Source organism: Dendropsophus ebraccatus, chromosome 1, assembly GCF_027789765.1.
Source record: "Dendropsophus ebraccatus isolate aDenEbr1 chromosome 1, aDenEbr1.pat, whole genome shotgun sequence".
NCBI lineage: Eukaryota > Metazoa > Chordata > Amphibia > Anura > Hylidae > Dendropsophus > Dendropsophus ebraccatus.
In genome coordinates, this window is record NC_091454.1 from 233,143,265 (window position 1) to 233,163,896 (window position 20,632).

The window sequence follows — 20,632 nt, forward strand, 5'->3', positions numbered from 1 at the left end:
TTTCCATCATGTCCTCCCTTTCCCTTCTTCCTCCTGTAACATATATAAAGGTTTCCATCATGTCCTCCCTTTCCCTTCTTCCCTCCTGTAACATATATAAAAGGTTTCCATCATGTCCTCCCTTTCCCTTCTTCCCCCTGTAACATATATAAAGGTTTCCATCATGTCCCTCCTTTTCCTTCTTCCTCCTGTAACATATATAAAAGGTTTCCATCTTGTCTCCCCTTTCCCTTCTTCCTCCTGTAACATATATAAAAGTTTCCATCATGTCCTCCCTTTCCCTTCTTCCTCCTGTAACATATATAAAGGTTTCCATCATGTCCTCCCTTTCCCTTCTTCCCTCCTGTAACATATATAAAAGGTTTCCATCATGTCCTCCCTTTCTCTTCTTCCTCTTAATAGGGTTAACCTGGATGATTCTATTCCTTGGATATTTCTTCTTTCTTGAATACATGGACACAACAAGTGTTTTCTCATCATAAACTGTTTCTCAGAGACTCCTTATCAGTTCATGGCTGACTGTCTGGTACACAGAGAATGTTATGAGAAAGTGTCTTTGCACACAATGTATTTTTCTAACCTTTTGACCTATATATATATATATATATATATATATATATATATATATATATATATATATATATATATATGGTATATATATGGTAAACAACACGTTGTACCAGCCTGACTGCGCAGGACAGGAAACTGCTGACCATTTATGGACTGACCTATCAGAGTGTGACATGTATTTGTCTTGTGACTTGAAACCCCGCCTGTATTGAAAGTTTATGTATTTCATTTGAATACACTGCGCATGAGTAATACCACCCCATATTCTGTCTATAAAAGTTAACACAAAACAATAAAAGGGCGCTTCCCAAACTTGTGTTACTGATACATACATCAGGTGTCTGTGTCTGTGATTTTTAAGTAGAAATGCAGCTGCTAACTTTACTTTTTTTTTTATTCTCAATTTTATTTAGTTTTCAAATTTAATAAAACCAACAAAACAGTATACACCCAGAAGGGTGCAAATGCACAAATCCATAAATCATAACAAAATGGAACATCGAGCAACTACAATGTAACAAAACTGGATCACTCCATATCTCCCGAGTCAGTATTACGTGTGTATGAAAAAGCATGGGAGTAAGCTAACGCTCTGTCCTGGATCAAAGAAAAAAAAAAAAAAAAAAAAAGAGAGGAAGAAAGAAAAAAGGGGGGAAAAAAGGCGGGGGGAATAGGGAAGGGTAGACCAGTCCTCACTGAGCCAGGAGGGACTTATATTTAGTCATTTCAGTGAACTGATGCCAGTAAAAGGATGTCCAGAAAAACCTAGAATTACGACCATGCAGCTGTGCAGTGAGGTCTTCCATGTGTATGATGTCCTCAACTTTGCGGATCCACATAGAGACACTAGGGGGATCAGGGCGACGCCAGAGAGCAGGGATACATGCACGTGCAGCGTTAATCAGATGTCGGAGAACAGAGTTTTGAGAGAGATATCAGACACGTGCAGGAGAAAAAATTATGAAGAAAAGGGGAGTTGATGATCAGTAAAGGTAGAAGAGACATGCCACAGTTCCTTCCAAAAAGGAACCAATTTAGGGCAGCTCCAAAACATGTATAAAAGGGAGCCCTCTCCACCACAGTTTCTGCAGCAGATCGGTGAGACATCAGGAAAAATACGGTGGAGACGGGTAGGGACCCGGTACCATTGAGAAAGGAGTTTATATCCAGCCTATTGAAGGTGCAAGAAGATAGAAGAGGAATGAGCACATGTAAAAACTTGTTCTACCTGAGCTGCAGAGAAAAATGTTTAAATCTCTTTCCCAGGTGGTGAGAAATGGAGGTGGTGGCTGTTCTGGTGGAGAGCTCAACATGTTATAAAGAAGGGAAAGGGAGTGACGGAGGGGGCCCGAACCCAGACAAAGGGACTCAAATGGCGTAGAAGAGCGGGCAAAGCAAGAAGGGTTAGGAAGGAAGTGGAGAAAATGGTGAAGTTGCAGTGCTCTCCAGAGCCCCAAGGGGGCAAGGTCTGAGAGATGCTTGAGTTCAGAGAGGGGAAGCCATGACGGGCCGTTGAGGAAGGAGGTAGCACGAAAAGCGCCAGTCTGAAACTAGGCACGAAAGACCGGGTCGTCCGTGCCGGCTGAGAACGAAGGATTTCCCAACACAGGGAACATCAGGAAGGGGTGTGGGGCCAAAAAAATGGAGGAAAGGTGTTTCTGACATATCCTCAGTGTCGGAGCAACAGTGGGATAGAGACCGACAAAGCAAGAGGAGGCCAACAGCCACGGAGCCGCCAACAGGGAGAATGGGGAGAGCGCCATCTCCAGGCCCACCCATAGTGGCGATGCCAGTCTAACACCTTAGAGAGGTGGGCAGCAATATAGTAGTGATAGAGGTTAGGGAGTCCGAGTCCCCCTCGAGCTTTAGAGCGGTACAATACAGATTTTGCTAGCCTGGGTTGTTTATGTGCTCAAATAAATTTAGTAAGAAGTGTTGAGAGTTGGCAGAAGTAGGACAAGGGCACCGCCACCGGGAGGGCCTGGAAAATATAAAACAAGCGAGGCAAAACATTCATCTTGAAGATAGAACAGCGTCCAAACCATGTAAAGGTACCCTTGTGCCACCTGAGCAAATCTGTTTCAATGCGTTTAAGCATAGGCGGGAAATTTGCCTTGAATATGTCAGAAACAGAGGGCGTGAGTTGAACACCTAGGTATGTCAGAGAGGTACGCGACAAGCAGAAGGGAAAAGAGGAGGGAAGAGAAAGGTTAAGCACTTCAGATTTTTTAAGTTGATCTTGTTGTTAGAAAGGGTTTGGTAACGTGAAAGCTCCGAGAGAAGGTTAGGGAGGGAGACTTAAAGTTGAGTGAGGAAGAACAGGAGATCGTCTGCATACACCACAACTTTATGATCTACAGGCCCCACTCGCACCCCAGAATTATTCGCATTGTTCCTGACATGTCTGAGAAAGGGCTCAAGGGTCAAAATAAAAATAAGGGGGGAGAGGGGACAGCCCTGTCGCGTCCCATTAGATATAGGGAATGATGAAGAGAGAATGCCATTGACCGAGACCTGAGCCGAGGGGTGGGAGTATAGGGAGCCCATCCACTCTAACATGTGAGGTCCGAGGCCAAGGTGTCTGAGCGTGGCAAAGAGGAAGGGCCAACTGACTCGGTCAAAGGCCTTCTCCGCATTAGTGGATAACAGCATGGTTGGAAGGGCTGCAGAACGAACGTGGTGGATAATATTAAGGGCCCTGGTAGTGTTGTCACGGGCTTCTCTCGTGGGCATGAAACCCACCTGGTCAGGATGTATGATGGGTAGAAGAAGAGGGGTAAGGCGGGTGGCCAGTATTTTGGAAAAGAATTTAAGGTCCAAGTTCAGAAGGGATATAGGACGATAATTTTGACATTGGGAGGAGTCTTTGCCTTCCTTGGGAATGACAGAGACATGGGCACGTAAGGAATCTGGGGGGGGGGGGGGGTTGAGAGGAGCCCGTAGAGATAGAGTTACAGTATATGCAGACAGGAAATGATCTCGAAGAGCCAAGGGCTTTGCCAGAAGGGGAGGACTTAATCGCCCAATCCCATTCCGTAGCAGTGATGGACGATTCAAGTAAGGAACTGCTTTCCTCTGGCAGAGAAGGAAGACCGGAGTCCAGCAGGTAGGAAGAAATAGAAGAGTGAAGGGAGTCAAGACTGGTAGGGTCCACGGTGGGGGAGAGACCATAGAGGTTCACATAATAGGAACGGGAGGCATCTGCTATTTAGGAGAATAGGGTTAGTCGTGAGCCGGCAGCTGAAGAGACCTGAGGGATAAAAGAGCGGGCTCTCTGAGACTCTAGGGCCCGGACCAGGGTCTTGTAGGGCTTATTGCCGAACTCGAAGCAATGATGACGGAATCTCGCTTGAGAGGCCTTGGCATCTGCAAAAGTGAGGTCACACAACTTACTCCGCAAGAATGCAAGGTCCGCTTCGATAGCTATAGCAGGCTTGTGTTGTTTATCAAACTCCGCGATTTTTGAGACCAGTGACATTATTTTAGCAGACCGTTCCTTCTTGAGACGCGTGGCCAGCTTAATAAATGTTCCTCTTATGTAACACTTATGGGCCTCCCATACCACCAGGGGTGCAGAGTCGGCAGTGACATTAGTAGTGAAGTAAGCTGTTAGATCCGAGCAGATTTCAGCAAGAACTCCAGGATCTCTCAGCAAGGTGTCATTTAGACGCCAGTGTCACGACCGGGGTTGAGGGGGGGCAAAAGTCAGGGAAAGGGAGATCAGCGCATGATCTGAGAAAGAGATTGGCTCAATGGATGCCGCAGTCACACAATCAAGATGTGCATGAGAAAGAAATAAGTAGTCAATACGAGAGTAAAGGTTGTGAGGGTGCGAGAAAAAGGTGTAATCCTTGTCACGGGGATGAAGAAGCCTTCAGACATCCATTAGCTGGTATGAGGGTAAAGGTTTGCTTGGTACGGCGCAGGGAAGACAAAGACAGAAGAGTGACCCGTAGAGGAGTGCAAGAGGGGGTCAAGGGCCACATTGAGATTACCACCAAAAACAACCACTCCTTCAAGAAAATCATCGACTTCAGCAAAGCAGCCCTCTAGGAATTCCAACTGGCCAGTGTTGGGAAGGTAAACTGTACCAAAGGTACATAGAGTACCAGCCATCTTACCTTTCACAAACAGGAACTGGCCCTCTGGGTCCGACATCTGATCCACAAACTCCCAAGGAGCAGTGTCGGCAATTAGGATAGTTGCCACCTTCGTTTTGGAGTCTGAGGAGCAACTATGAAAGACATCAGGAAAGTTACGGTCTGACAATCTCTGCACCTGATCTTTGCTAAAATAGGTTTCCTGGATAAAAGCCACCGAAGCACGTTTAGCCCAGAGGAGACGCAGTAAGGAAGACCGCTTCTTCGGTATAGTCAGGACTTGCGCGTAATCGAAACACAAAGTACAGAAGACATGGCTCAGTGAGGGGAAGAGAGAGAAGAAAAATAAATAAAAATAGAGAGAAGATAAATGGGTAACAAAGACCCAAACACTAGGGAGGGCGGAGGCCGTACAGGTAACCAACCAAGAACCTGTGTATAGCACCACGTGGGGAAATGCGGAACAGACCTAGGATATCAGCTTGGGCAGGGAGCTCCAGAGGAGAGAAAAGTCAATAAGGAAACCAGCATCGAGACAATAACCAGGGGCCAAGTAGCAGGGACGGAGAGAGGAGTGTGTGGGGCCCTGAGGGGAAAGAGGTAGAGAGGCAGAAAATAAGAGAGGTGCTTCCAACACAACTTGGGTTACATAGGCAGGGACGTAAGTTAGTATCCACAGCAACCGTGAAACCGATCCACCCGGGAGGGCACGAAGCAGCGATTAATGCAAATGTAACAAAAACAACACCTCGAGAACACAAAACCAATCCCCCCAGAATAGCACAGGCGAATTGCCAGTGCAGAGACAGACGGGAAGGGAATGCAGTCATAACAAGGGAAAAACACCGGAAAGAGGAAGGAGGGGGTAGTAGAAGAATGGAACAGACCATGGAGTGATAGTGGTAAGGGGTAGGGGGGCAACAGGAGCAGGGCTGCAAAGAAAAAAGAGGGAGAAGGGGCAAAAGAAGGTCATCTCCGTGTCTGATAGCGACCACGAGGAGGGTGCAGCTGCTCACTCTAATCTGTAACCATCCTATCTTGGGGAGTGTCTGGCTTTATTAAGTCAGGCAAATTAAAAAAGTTAACCTTATCATTTTGACCACTTGCAAACCAGAACACGAAGAGACGGGACGTGGTGATACCTCCGTCATCGGACACACAGATATATCTGGCCAGGTAAGGAAAACTTTTTTTCTTACGTACTTTCTGTGCCTCAGAGTAGTGGGTCTATCTAGACCTGTCCTCTGTGTTTTCAATGTCGGGTCTAATTTGTTAGACAAAGAACTCTGTAACCCAGGATAGGACAAGGTTAAAGTGCTGCATTGCCGTCGCAAACTTTTGTGCGATTGAGATAAGTTGTTGCTGTATTTATGCTGAATTAAGAAAAGGGATTGCTGAACGTGATCACTTTTATGTCCTTTCGGGGAGGCTGTGATTAATGCTTAACCCTTGTAATACAGCATGGCATCGAGAACAGCTGCAAGGTCACAGACAGCAGGCGCATAACTTCTTTTTAGTGAAAGGGTTCCTGAAAGTGATCTCTGTCTCTAGTAGTGGGACTTGTATTGATCCTATTACTTATATTCGACCTTTGGATTGGAAATAGGTGAGCTTGTACTGGAGTAGAGAGCAGGTCAAAAGACCTGTGAAATACCCCCTTGCCCCCTAGGAGGAATTAGCAACAAGGGAGTGTAGGTTGCTACAGTGTGTTGCTATGGCGGCTGGGCCTATAGCGGCTGTGCTTGTCAAGACCTACGGTTTGGGTCTAGTCCCCAATACGCTACCTAGGGTCCGGATGAGCAAGGATGGGGCAGTTATTCACTAAAAGAAGGGATCCCCAGTCTTCAGAAGAAGTTTATGTGAAGCTAAGATATAGTTCGTGATGGGCATGAAAAGATGCTGTACAAGATCTAACAGATCTTGAGGAGGTTTGATATGAAGGCAGATACATGCCTTAGCCCCACCAACCTCTGGCTCTCTGACCAATACCTGGGAAACTCCTCACACACCTGTGCACACTTATTTTGCCTTGTGGGTAGGTAACCAGACCTACATGTAACATGCAGGGCAAATGGGTCCTTGGAATTTCCAGGAACCTTAGGGGCCAATCTAAGTACTATCCCTAGTGGGGTAGAAGACGCTTAGACAACTAAGGGGGAATCAAGGATTAGAGTTCTAAGAGGGGAGGGTGTGGAGTAGACGGAGTAGAGATGAGAGCCAGAGGGTCAAACAGAAGGAAAAACTTTAGGATAATGGGTGGGGAGCACAGGTCCAGCTGGGTGGAGTAGAATATCGTAGTGTGTGTGGCAGACCCAAGCCACATCATTATGTTATACCATTGTACCCAGTTTATATCTGTATATAAACCCCAGATCCTGCAGGAGCGAACCTACCCCCAATGGTGGCGTATAGACTATGTTCTACAGGAATTTTGCCCTTGGTCAGTTTTTTAAGTAGTTACTTTGATTCAAAGTGCCCCTGACCTGATAGTAAGACCAATGCCTTTTTGGAAGTGGGCAGCCTAAATTCAAATGGTGTACAAGGTCACGTAAGTAGAGATGGTAAACCTCTGTAGTATGAAGGTGCCGGATGACACTTTTTAGATGCTCCTTGCCTTTATAACAAGTGCTGGCTAACCATGAGTGAGAGGTTATTAGACTCCGGTACGGCATATGTTGATACCTTAGCCAGATGGTGTAGAGACGGGCAAGGAGAACAGTCTAGCTCATTGCTAGATATAGTACTAAGGGAGCTGAAGAGGTTAATGAATATGCTGGAGGAGTTTTTAGCAGCATACAATGATTTGGCACATGAGGTATATAATCAGCCTCACAAAAGTTCTTTCTTTTTTTTTTTGTTGAGATGTCTATCCCCCATATTGTCTATCCCAACAATATTGTAGGCAAATTGTCTTTATGTGTCTGTGTCTGGTATTTTACTTACACAAGATTTTCAAAGAAGTTTTTGCTCTTATAAATCTGTGATTTAACTAATTCAAGGTTACCCAGGAGATGAGACTGTGGGGGCTACATAAGCGCTGTGTACATTGTGATTGGGCATTTTGTCTGGTTGCTTCTGTGACTTCAAGGATAAATAATGTTACAAACTACAAATTAAGCTGAAGCTGCTGACACTTATGTTTTACATTACATTTTAAGGTGTCTTTTATTTGGATTTATAGCAAAAGCAGCTTAATATGATACCAGCCAGAAATAACACGTTATGTTATATTTCTTTACTTTATTTTTAGTTTTAACCGTTTTGTGATTATTAAAGCAAACTACTATAATATACCAAGCTAAACTTAGGCCTAATCATGACTTTATCCCTAGTAAAGCCAAACCCATATCCATGGCTCCAGGCTGCACTCTTTATACCCCCCCAATATTTCTTCTGCTAGGTGCACTCTATATTGAATCCAGCATCTCTGTGGCCTCTAGATGTAGATTCAAATGGGGGATAGAGGTGAATGGAAATGGGAGTATTTGGATTTTTTGTATTTTTTTAAACACCACACAAAACTTTTTATTTTTGATGGCTAAAGAGGTTTATTGTGTTATTGTTACTTATTGTGTTTGATATTTCAAATCTAAAAGGTGAAAATGTAAATGAAGCCCAAATATTAATGAAACTTTTAAGTTTTCATTGTAGGTAATCGCTGATTTTAAAGATGGATGACGCAAGGATGTATGGTGACCACCAAGCAGCGTGACGTTCCACTGCAGAAACCGCTCCTGCCATAAGCTGGAGGTGAGAACAATCACTGAGACATGTAGGATGGTTGGAGGTGACTGTGCAGAGGTCTATATGAAGCCCACCATTATGGGTTACTTGGAGTTAGAGATTTTGTTGGGTCCCTGGGCTTACCAATAACTAAAAAAACAGTTCAAAGAAGAGGAAGAGCTGCCATACAGGTTGGCTGACGCAACGTTCAGATTCACACAGTCAACTCCAGAGACGGATGATAGATGAAGCTGCCGATACTGCAATTTCTGTGCTCTTCCCAAGGTAACCGTACATAGTATACAGGGGAATGGGGAGATGTTTCCGGTCTCTTCCTGAGGTAACTGTACATAGGGTACAGGTGGAGGGGGAGATGTTTCCGGTCTCTTCCTGAGGTAACCGTACATAGTATACAGGTGGATGGGGAGATGTTTCCTGTCTCTTCCTGAGGTAACCGTACATAGTATACAGGGGGATGGGGAGATGTTTCCGGTCTCTTCCTGAGGTAACCGTACATAGTATACAGGTGGGGGGGGGGGGGGAGATGTTTCCGGTCTCTTCCTGAGATAACGGTACATAGTATACAGGTGGATGGGGAGATGTTTCCGGTCTCTTCCTGAGGTAACCGTACATAGTATACAGGTGGATGGGGAGATGTTTCCGGTCTCTTCCTGAGGTAACCGTACATAGTATACAGGTGGATGGGGAGATGTTTCCGGTCTCTTCCTGAGGTAACCGTACATAGTATACAGGTGGATGGGGAGATGTTTCCGGTCTCTTCCTGAGGTAACCGTACATAGTATACAGGTGGATGGGGAGATGTTTCCGGTCTCTTCCTGAGGTAACCGTACATAGTGTACAGGTAGATGGGGAGATGTTTCCAGTCTCTTCCTGAGGTAACCGTACATAGTATACAGGTGGATGGGGAGATGTTTCCGGTCTCTTCCTGAGGTAACCGTACATAGTATACAGCTGGATGGGGAGATGTTTCCGGTCTCTTCCTGAGGTAACCGTACATAGTGTACAGGTGGAGGGGGAGATGTTTCCGGTCTCTTCCTGAGGTAACCGTAAATAGTGTACAGGTGGAGGGGGAGATGTTTCCGGTCTCTTCCTGAGGTAACCATACATACTATACAGGTGGATGGGGAGATGTTTCCGGTCTCTTCCTGAGGTAACCGTACATAGTGTACAGGTGGAGGGGGAGATGTTTCCGGTCTCTTCCTGAGGTAACCATACATACTATACAGGTGGATGGGGAGATGTTTCCGGTCTCTTCCTGAGGTAACCGTACATAGTGTACAGGTGGAGGGGGAGATGTTTCCGGTCTCTTCCTGAGGTAACCATACATACTATACAGGTGGATGGGGAGATGTTTCCGGTCTCTTCCTGAGGTAACCGTACATAGTGTACAGGTGGAGGGGGAGATGTTTCCGGTCTCTTCCTGAGGTAACCATACATACTATACAGGTGGATGGGGAGATGTTTCCGGTCTCTTCCTGAGGTAACCGTACATAGTGTACAGGTGGATGGGGAGATGTTTCCGGTCTCTTCCTGAGGTAACCGTACATAGTGTACAGGTAGATGGGGAGATGTTTCCAGTCTCTTCCTGAGGTAACCGTACATAGTATACAGGTGGATATGAGATTTTTCCGGTCTCTTCCTGAGGTAACCGTACATAGTATACAGGTGGATGGGGAGATGTTTCCGGTCTCTTCCTGAGGTAACCGTACATAGTATACAGGTGGGGGGGGGGAGATGTTTCCGGTCTCTTCCTGAGGTAACCGTACATACTATACAGGTGGATGGGGAGATGTTTCCGGTCTCTTCCTGAGGTAACCATACATAGTGTACAGGGGGATGGGGAGATGTTTCCGGTCTCTTCCTGAGGTAACCGTACATAGTGTACAGGTGGATGGGGAGATGTTTCCGGTCTCTTCCTGAGGTAACCGTACATAGTGTACAGGTGGATGGGGAGATGTTTCCGGTCTCTTCCTGAGGTAACCGTACATAGTGTACAGGTGGATGGGGAGATGTTTCCGGTCTCTTCCTGAGGTAACCGTACATAGTGTACAGGTGGATGGGGAGATGTTTCCGGTCTCTTCCTGAGGTAACTGTACATAGTGTACAGGTAGATGGGGAGATGTTTCCAGTCTCTTCCTGAGGTAACCGTACATAGTATACAGGTGGATATGAGATTTTTCCGGTCTCTTCCTGAGGTAACCATACATACTATACAGGTGGATGGGGAGATGTTTCCGGTCTCTTCCTGAGGTAACCGTACATACTATACAGGTGGATGGGGAGATGTTTCCGGTCTCTTCCTGAGGTAACCATACATAGTGTACAGGTGGAGGGGGAGATGTTTCCGGTCTCTTCCTGAGGTAACCATACATACTATACAGGTGGATGGGGAGATGTTTCCGGTCTCTTCCTGAGGTAACCGTACATAGTGTACAGGTGGATGGGGAGATGTTTCCGGTCTCTTCCTGAGGTAACCATACATAGTGTACAGGTGGAGGGGGAGATGTTTCCGGTCTCTTCCTGAGGTAACCATACATACTATACAGGTGGATGGGGAGATGTTTCCGGTCTCTTCCTGAGGTAACCATACATAGTGTACAGGTGGAGGGGGAGATGTTTCCGGTCTCTTCCTGAGGTAACCATACATACTATACAGGTGGATGGGGAGATGTTTCCGGTCTCTTCCTGAGGTAACCGTACATAGTGTACAGGTGGATGGGGAGATGTTTCCGGTCTCTTCCTGAGGTAACCGTACATAGTGTACAGGTAGATGGGGAGATGTTTCCAGTCTCTTCCTGAGGTAACCGTACATAGTATACAGGTGGATATGAGATTTTTCCGGTCTCTTCCTGAGGTAACCATACATAGTGTACAGGGGGATGGGGAGATGTTTCCGGTCTCTTCCTGAGGTAACCGTACATAGTATACAGGTGGATGGGGAGATGTTTCCGGTCTCTTCCTGAGGTAACCGTACATAGTATACAGGGGGATGGGGAGATGTTTCCGGTCTTTTCCTGAGGTAACCGTACATAGTGTACAGGGGGATGGGGAGATGTTTCCGGTCTCTTCCTGAGGTAACCGTACATAGTGTACAGGTGGAGGGGGAGGGGAAGATGTTTCCGGTCTCTTCCTGAGGTAACCGTACATAGTATACAGGTGGATGGGGAGAGGTTTCCGGTCTCTTCCTGAGGTAACCGTACATAGTACATAGTTCTTACAGGGGGCCTATATAGGTGTGTCCTTACAGGTGGTATATACACTCACCGGCCACTTTATTAGGTACACCTGTCCAACTGCACGTTACCACTTAATTTCTAATCAGCCAATCACATGGCGGCAACTCAGTGCATTTAGGCATGTAGACATGGTCAAGACAATCTCCTGCAGTTCAAACCGAGCATCAGTATGGGGAAGAAAGGTGATTTGAGGCCTTTGAACGTGGCATGGTTGTTGGTGCCAGAAGGGCTGGTCTGAGTATTTCAGAAACTGCTGATCTACTGGGATTTTCACGCACAACCATCTCTAGGGTTTACAGAGAATGGTCCGAAAAAGAAAAAACATCCAGTGAGCGGCAGTTCTGTGGGTGGAAATGCCTTGTTGATGCCAGAGGTCAGAGGAGAATGGGCAGACTGGTTCGAGCTGATAGAAAGGCAACAGTGACTCAAATATCCAACCGTTACAACCAAGGTAGGCCGAAGAGCATCTCTGAACGCACAGTACGGCCAACTTTGAGGCAGATGGGCTACAGCAGCAGAAGACCACACCGGGGGCCACTCCGCTCAGCTAAGAACAGGAAACTGAGGCTACAATTTGCACAAGATCATCGAAATTGGACAGTAGAAGATTGAAAAAACGTTGCCTGGTCTGATGAGTCTCGATTTCTGCTGCGACATTCGGATGGTAGGGTCAGAATTTGGCGTCAACAACATGAAAGCATGGATCCATCCTGCCTTGTATCAGCGGTTCAGGCTGGTGGTGGTGGTGTCATGGTGTGGGGAATATTTTCTTGGCACTCTTTGGGCCCCTTGGTACCAATTGAGCATGGTTACAACGCCACAGCCTACCTGAATATTGTTGCTGACCATGTCCATCCCTTTATGACCACAATGGACCCAACATCTGATGGCGACTTTCAGCAGGATAATGCGCCATGTCATAAAGCTAGAATCATCTCAGACTGGTTTCTTGAACATGACAATGAGGTCACTGTACTCCAATGGCCTCCACAGTCACCAGATCTCAATCCAATAGAGCATCTTTGGGATGTGGTGGAACGGAGATTGGCATCATGGATGTGCAGCCGACAAATCTGCGGCAACTGTGTGATGTCATCATGTCACTATGGACCAAAATCTCTGAGGAAGCTTCCAGCACCTTGTTGTATCTATGCCACCAAGAATTGGGGCAGTTCTGAAGGCAAAAGGGGGTCCAACCCGTTACTAGCATGGTGTACCTAATAAATGGCCGGTGAGTGTAGGTATGTCCTTACAGGTGGTATATATAGGTGTGTCTTTACAGGGGGCCTATATAGGTATGTCCTTACAGGGGGCCTATATAGGTGTGTCCTTACAGGTGGCCTACTGTATATAGGTGTGTCCTTGCAGGTGGCCTATATAGGTGTGTCCTTGCAGGTGGTATATATAGGTGTGTCCTTGCAGGTGGCCTATATAGGTGTGTCCTTACAGGTGGCCTATATAGGTGTGTCCTTACAGGTGGCCTATATAGGTGTGTCCTTACAGGTGGCCTATATAGGTGTGTCCTTACAGGTGGCCTATATAGGTGTGTCCTTACAGGTGGCCTATATAGGTGTGTCCTTACAGGTGGCCTATATAGGTGTGTCCTTACAGGTGGCCTATATAGGTGTGTCCTTACAGGTGGCCTATATAGGTGTGTCCTTACAGGTGGCCTATATAGGTGTGTCCTTACAGGTGGCCTATATAGGTGTGTCCTTACAGGTGGCCTATATAGGTGTGTCCTTACAGGTGGCCTATATAGGTGTGTCCTTACAGGTGGCCTATATAGGTGTGTCCTTACAGGTGGCCTATATAGGTGTGTCCTTACAGGTGGCCTATATAGGTGTGTCCTTACAGGTGGCCTATATAGGTGTGTCCTTACAGGTGGCCTATATAGGTGTGTCCTTACAGGTGGCCTATATAGGTGTGTCCTTACAGGTGGCCTATATAGGTGTGTCCTTACAGGTGGCCTATATAGGTGTGTCCTTACAGGTGGCCTATATAGGTGTGTCCTTACAGGTGGCCTATATAGGTGTGTCCTTACAGGTGGCCTATATAGGTGTGTCCTTACAGGTGGCCTATATAGGTGTGTCCTTACAGGTGGCCTATATAGGTGTGTCCTTACAGGTGGCCTATATAGGTGTGTCCTTACAGGTGGCCTATATAGGTGTGTCCTTACAGGTGGCCTATATAGGTGTGTCCTTACAGGTGGCCTATATAGGTGTGTCCTTACAGGTGGCCTATATAGGTGTGTCCTTACAGGTGGCCTATATAGGTGTGTCCTTACAGGTGGCCTATATAGGTGTGTCCTTACAGGTGGCCTATATAGGTGTGTCCTTACAGGTGGCCTATATAGGTGTGTCCTTACAGGTGGCCTATATAGGTGTGTCCTTACAGGTGGCCTATATAGGTGTGTCCTTACAGGTGGCCTATATAGGTGTGTCCTTACAGGTGGCCTATATAGGTGTGTCCTTACAGGTGGCCTATATAGGTGTGTCCTTACAGGTGGCCTATATAGGTGTGTCCTTACAGGTGGCCTATATAGGTGTGTCCTTACAGGTGGCCTATATAGGTGTGTCCTTACAGGTGGCCTATATAGGTGTGTCCTTACAGGTGGCCTATATAGGTGTGTCCTTACAGGTGGCCTATATAGGTGTGTCCTTACAGGTGGCCTATATAGGTGTGTCCTTACAGGTGGTATATAGGTATGTCCTTACAGGTGGCCTATATAGGTATGTCCTTACAGGTGGCCTATATAGGTGTGTCCTTATAGGTGGCCTATATAGGTGTGTCCTTACAGGTGGCCTATATAGTTGTGTCCTTACAGGTGGCCTATATAGGTGTGTCCTTACAGGTGGCCTATATAGGTGTGTCCTTACAGGTGGCCTATATAGGTGTGTCCTTACAGGTGGTATATAGGTATGTCCTTACAGGTGGCCTATATAGGTGTGTCCTTACAGGTGGTATATAGGTATGTCCTTACAGGTGGCCTATATAGGTGTGTCCTTACAGGTGGCCTATATAGGTGTGTCCTTACAGGTGGCCTATATAGGTGTGTCCTTACAGGTGGCCTATATAGGTGTGTCCTTACAGGTGGTATATAGGTATGTCCTTACAGGTGGCCTATATAGGTATGTCCTTACAGGTGGTATATATAGGTGTGTCCTTACAGGTGGTATATAGGTATGTCCTTACAGGTGGCCTATATAGGTGTGTCCTTACAGGTGGTATATAGGTATGTCCTTACAGGTGGCCTATATAGGTGTGTCCTTGTCTGTACTGGTGTCTTCTTTACAGGTCAGCCAAAGCTATGGGAGAGAACAAAGCCAATGTCTGAGGTGATACTAGTGGCCTATATATAACTGAGGCCAAGTGTCCGAGCGGCTGTAAAGAGACCTGTCAGTCACAAGATAGGTGTAAGGATCCATACCTATGCTACTAACCATTACAGAAAATGATATGTGGATTTTCATTATAAGAAAAGTGTGAAACCTTAGATGATGTATAGTATATACTTTGCTGTTATTTCTATGGTGGTTATTTTATGTGTAATATGTGATGATCTCAGTGAGACAAGAGACAATTCAGTAGGATCCAAATATTATATCGGTAATAAGCGCCCAGTTACTTCATATTATTGGTGTATGTATTATACTATATGATTATGTACAGGAAGAGATGGGACCATGTGACCAGTCATTGGACCTGTGTGATCTAATCATAAAGAGGTTTTTAGGTATAAAATAAAGTAAAAAGACTAAGAAGTGGTGGAAATTCTGAGAATCCGATACTGATGATTGTGAAGTCACTGAGTGGTTATTATAAGTGACTAGTGGTTACATAGTAGGTGACGACATTGTGGGGATGTTATTGCATTTATCTGTTGTGCTGTTTTTGGTTTATGTGTCAATCAATTCTTTGCTTTTGCCATGAGATAAGATTTGCTCTAAACTTTTCCTTTTCAGAAACTTTTTAGAGTTAGTTGTTGTGACTTTCCAATCCCCACATGATGCCGAAGTGGTAGAGTCCTTGTTATAGAGTCAGGTCTGTTATATGCAGGGGATAGCTTATTATCCGATCACTCAGTGTCACAGGGAGACGTAGGAGTGACAGGAGGATAGTTAGGTACAAGATGGAGGAAGTCCTAGCTTTACGGCCAGTCCTACGGTGAAGGGACCTACAGCAGGTTGGCTACATCTGTAGTCAGGTTTAGGGACAGGAGTGATGAGACAATAAGGTTTGGTTATGTTGGTATCTCTCACGTGATTGGATGGATATGCTGCCACTATGTAAATGTAACTAAGAATTCTATTTGTATCAGCACCAGAGGATTATTGATTATTATTGTCATAATTAGACTCTTAATTCTACATCTGATTGGAAGACGATTTCCATGGGTATGTGCAGTGTGTATATGATGTATATAAACACACACACACATATATATATATTTATTATGTTTTGGTTTGGATACCGATAATAGCTTTTGTTTTGTTGTAAGTTATATATTGACGTATACTGTACAGGATTGTTGGCAGAACTTTGCACAGAATGTATTTTTCTAACCTTTTGACCTATATATAATAGTAAACAACACGTTGTACCAGCCTGACTGCGCAGGACAGGAAACTGCTGACCATCTATGGACTGGCCTATCAGAGTGTGACATGTTTGTCTTGTGACTTGAAACCCCGCCTGTATTGAAAGTTCATGTAATTCATGTGAATACACTGCGCATGAGTAATACCGCCCCATATTCTGTCCTTTCCCAAACTTACATTACTGATACGTACATCAGGTGTCTGTGATATTAAGGCGTAAGCAGAACTGCAGCTGCTATCTCTAAATCTGAAACCATCCTCTACCTGGGGAGTGTCTGGCTAAATAAAGTCAGGCAAAACAAAAGATGACCTTCTTCCCCCTGTAACATATATAAAGGTTTCCGTCATGTCCTCCCTTTCCCTTCTTCCTCCTGTAACATATATAAAGGTTTCCATCATGTCCCTCCTTTCCCTTCTTCCTCCTGTAACATATATAAAGGTTTCCATCATGTCCCCCCCCTTTCCCTTCTTCCTCCTGTAACATATATAAAGGTTTCCATCATGTCCTCCCTTTCCCTTCTTCCCCCTGTAACATATATAAAGGTTTCCGTCATGTCCTCCCTTTCCCTTCTTCCTCCTGTAACATATATAAAGGTTTCCGTCATGTCCTCCCTTTCCCTTCTTCCTCCTGTAACATATATAAAGGTTTCCATCATGTCCCCCCTTTCCCTTCTTCCCCCTGTAACATATATAAAGGTTTCCATCATGTCCCCCCTTTCCCTTCTTCCTCCTGTAACATATATAAAGGTTTCCATCATGTCCTCCCTTCCCCTTCTTCCCCCTGTAACATATATAAAGGTTTCCATCATGTCCCCCCTTTCCCTTCTTCCTCCTGTAACATATATAAAGGTTCCATCATGTCCTCCCTTTCCCTTCTTCCTCCTGTAACATATATAAGGTTTCCATCATGTCCTCCCTTTCCCTTCTTCCTCCTGTAACATATATAAAGGTTTCCATCATGTCCTCCCTTTCCCTTCTTCCTCCTGTAACATATATAAAGGTTTCCATCATGTCTCCCCTTTCCCTTCTTCCTCCTGTAACATATATACAGGTTTCCATCATGTCCTCCCTTTCCCTTCTTCCTCCTGTAACATATATAAAGGTTTCCGTCATGTCCTCCCTTTCCCTTCTTCCCCCTGTAACATATATAAAGGTTTCCGTCATGTCCTCCCTTTCCCTTCTTCCTCCTGTAACATATATAAAGGTTTCCGTCATGTCCTCCCTTTCCCTTCTTCCTCCTGTAACATATATAAAGGTTCCCATCATGTCCTCCCTTTCTCTTCTTCCTCCTGTAACATATATAAAGGTTTCCATCATGTCCTCCCTTTCCCTTCTTCCTCCTGTAACATATATAAAGGTTTCCATCATGTCCTCCCTTCCCTTCTTCCTCCATGTCGCCCCCCCTTTCCCTTCTTCCTCCTCCATGTCCCCCCCCTTTCCCTTCTTCCTCCATGCCCCCCCCCCCTTTCCCTTCTTCCTCCATGTCCCCCCCTTTCCCTTCTTCCTCCATGCCCCCCCCTTTCCCTTCTTCCTCCATGCCCCCCCCTTTCCCTTCTTCCTCCTCCATGTCCCCCCTTTCCCTTCTTCCTCCTCCATGTCCCCCCTTTCCCTTCTTCCTCCTCCATGTCCCCCCCCTTTCCCTTCTTCCTCCATGTCCCCCCCCCTTTCCCTTCTTCCTCCATGTCCCCCCCCCTTTCCCTTCTTCCTCCATGCCCCCCCCCTTTCCCTTCTTCCTCCATGTCCCCCCCTTTCCCTTCTTCCTCCTCCATGTCTCCCCCCTTTCCCTTCTTCCTCCATCTCCCCCCTTTCCCTTCTTCCTCCATGTCCCCCCCTTTCCCTTCTTCCTCCATGTCCCCCCCTTTCCCTTCTTCCTCCATGCCCCCCCTTTCCCTTCTTCCTCCTCCATGTCCCCCCTTTCCCTTCTTCCTCCTCCATGTCCCCCCTTTCCCTTCTTCCTCCTCCATGTCCCCCCCCTTTCCCTTCTTCCTCCTCCATGTCCCCCCCCTTTCCCTTCTTCCTCCTCCATGTCCCCCCCCTTTCCCTTCTTCCTCCTCCATGTCCCCCCCCTTTCCCTTCTTCCTCCATGTCCCCCCCCTTTCCCTTCTTCCTCCATGCCCCCCCCCTTTCCCTTCTTCCTCCATGTCCCCCCTTTCCCTTCTTCCTCCATGTCCCCCCCCCTTTCCCTTCTTCCTCCATGTCCCCCCCCCTTTCCCTTCTTCCTCCATGTCCCCCCCCCTTTCCCTTCTTCCTCCATGTCCCCCCCCCTTTCCCTTCTTCCTCCATGTCCCCCCCCTTTCCCTTCTTCCTCCATGCCCCCCCCTTTCCCTTCTTCCTCCATGCCCCCCCCCTTTCCCTTCTTCCTCCTCCATGTCCCCCCTTTCCCTTCTTCCTCCTCCATGTCCCCCCCCCTTTCCCTTCTTCCTCCATGCCCCCCCCCTTTCCCTTCTTCCTCCATGTCCCCCCCCTTTCCCTTCTTCCTCCATGTCCCCCCCTTTCCCTTCTTCCTCCTCCATGTCTCCCCCCTTTCCCTTCTTCCTCCTCCATGTCTCCCCCCTTTCCCTTCTTCCTCCATCTCCCCCCTTTCCCTTCTTCCTCCATGTCGCCCCCCCTTTCCCTTCTTCCTCCATGTCGCCCCCCCTTTCCCTTCTTCCTCCATGTCGCCCCCCCTTTCCCTTCTTCCTCCATGCCCCCCCCCTTTCCCTTCTTCCTCCATCTCCCCCCTTTCCCTTCTTCCTCCATGTCGCCCCCCCCTTTCCCTTCTTCCTCCATGTCGCCCCCCCTTTCCCTTCTTCCTCCTCCATGTCTCCCCCCTTTCCCTTCTTCCTCCATCTCCCCCCTTTCCCTTCTTCCTCCATCCCCCCCCCCCTTTCCCTTCTTCCTCCATGTCCCCCCCCCTTTCCCTTCTTCCTCCATGTCGCCCCCCCTTTCCCTTCTTCCTCCATCTCCCCCCCCCTTTCCCTTCTTCCTCCATGTCCCCCCCCCTTTCCCTTCTTCCTCCATCTCCCCCCTTTCCCTTCTTCCTCCATGTCCCCCCCCCTTTCCCTTCTTCCTCCATGTCCCCCCCTTTCCCTTCTTCCCCCTGATACATAGAGGTGCAGCACTGTAGACTGAGCAGCAGGGGGCGGTAGAGCACTGACTACACTACAGTATATGAAGCCGCATGTCTTTAGCTCCTCTCTCTCACCGTCACATATAGGCCGGGCGATGATTGGTTGCTAAGGATAACAGCGACCCCCAGGGATGGATCTGTGGCCCCCGTGATTACCTGTGAGCAGCAGCAGCCCTGGGGCCCCCAGGCTTCTCACTTCTTCTAACATCCTCACAGAACAACTCCAAGGAGCACCAGTATGGCGTAACCAACGTCATCACCATGCGTCAGATAACGTGCTTCACATTGATGACGTAAGAGAGTGGCTGCCGGGGGCGTGCCATGGATGCGATCACGTGCTCACACTACAGGAAGACTTCTCGCCTTATAAAGCGCATGCGCACTGTGTGGGTCAGATTTCTCAGACTCCTGCAGATGGCGCTACACACTCAGAGATTCGTCTACATAGTTTCTACCGGTCACATGTCCTAATCACGTGAGCACCGTATTACGTCACCGCGCGCCGACTCAGGAGACACTAGCTAGGGCGGCAGGGGTAAGGTACAGAGCAGTGCCTCATCCCCTCATCCTCCTTCCCGCCGCCATCTCAGCGCGCTGACGTCACCAAGCACGTACGCCTCGGGCGCCATTTTATTATTGTAAGTGTTACCTGATAACCACCAATAAAATGGCAGCCACGTCCTCAGGAGGGTCTTCTCCCCAAAAGTCATATCTACAGGAGTGGGGACCCCCCCCAGTGTTACATCTACAGGAGTGAGGACTCCCCCCCCCAGTGTTACATCTACAGGAGTGGGGACCCCCCCCAGTGTTACATCTACAGGAGTGGGGACCCCCCCCCCAGTGTTACATCTACAGGAGTGAGGACTCCCCCCCCCAGTGTTACATCTACAGGAGTGGGGACCCCCCCCAGTGTTACATCTACAGGAGTGGGGACCCCCCCCCCCCCAGTGTTACATCTACCCCCCCCCCCAGTGTTACATCTACAGGAGTGGGGACCCCCCCCCCCCAGTGTTATATCTACAGGAGTGGGCCCCCCCCAGTGTTACATCTACAGGAGTGAGGACCCCCCCAGTGTTACATCTACAGGAGTGGGGACCCCCCCCCCAGTGTTACATCTACAGGAGTGGGGACCCCCCCCCCCAGTGTTACATCTACAGGAGTGGGGACCCCCCCAGTGTTACATCTACAGGAGTGGGGACCCCCCCAGTGTTACATCTACAGGAGTGGGGACCCCCCCAGTGTTACATCTACAGGAGTGGGGACCCCCCCAGTGTT

General features: G+C 47.5%; 1 protein-coding gene across 1 annotated transcript in view; it reads right to left on the bottom strand.

Annotated features, from left to right (window-relative positions):
* Positions 1-19,627, bottom strand: part of LOC138786514 (elongator complex protein 5-like) — a 39,060-nt gene extending 19,433 nt beyond the window's left edge. Inside the window, exon 1 of the mRNA XM_069963497.1 lies at positions 19,514-19,627. Within this exon, the coding sequence (XP_069819598.1) occupies positions 19,514-19,565 (52 nt within the window). The 5' untranslated portion in view covers positions 19,566-19,627. The remainder of the gene's footprint in view (positions 1-19,513) is intronic.
* Between the last annotated feature and the right edge of the window lie 1,005 nt (positions 19,628-20,632).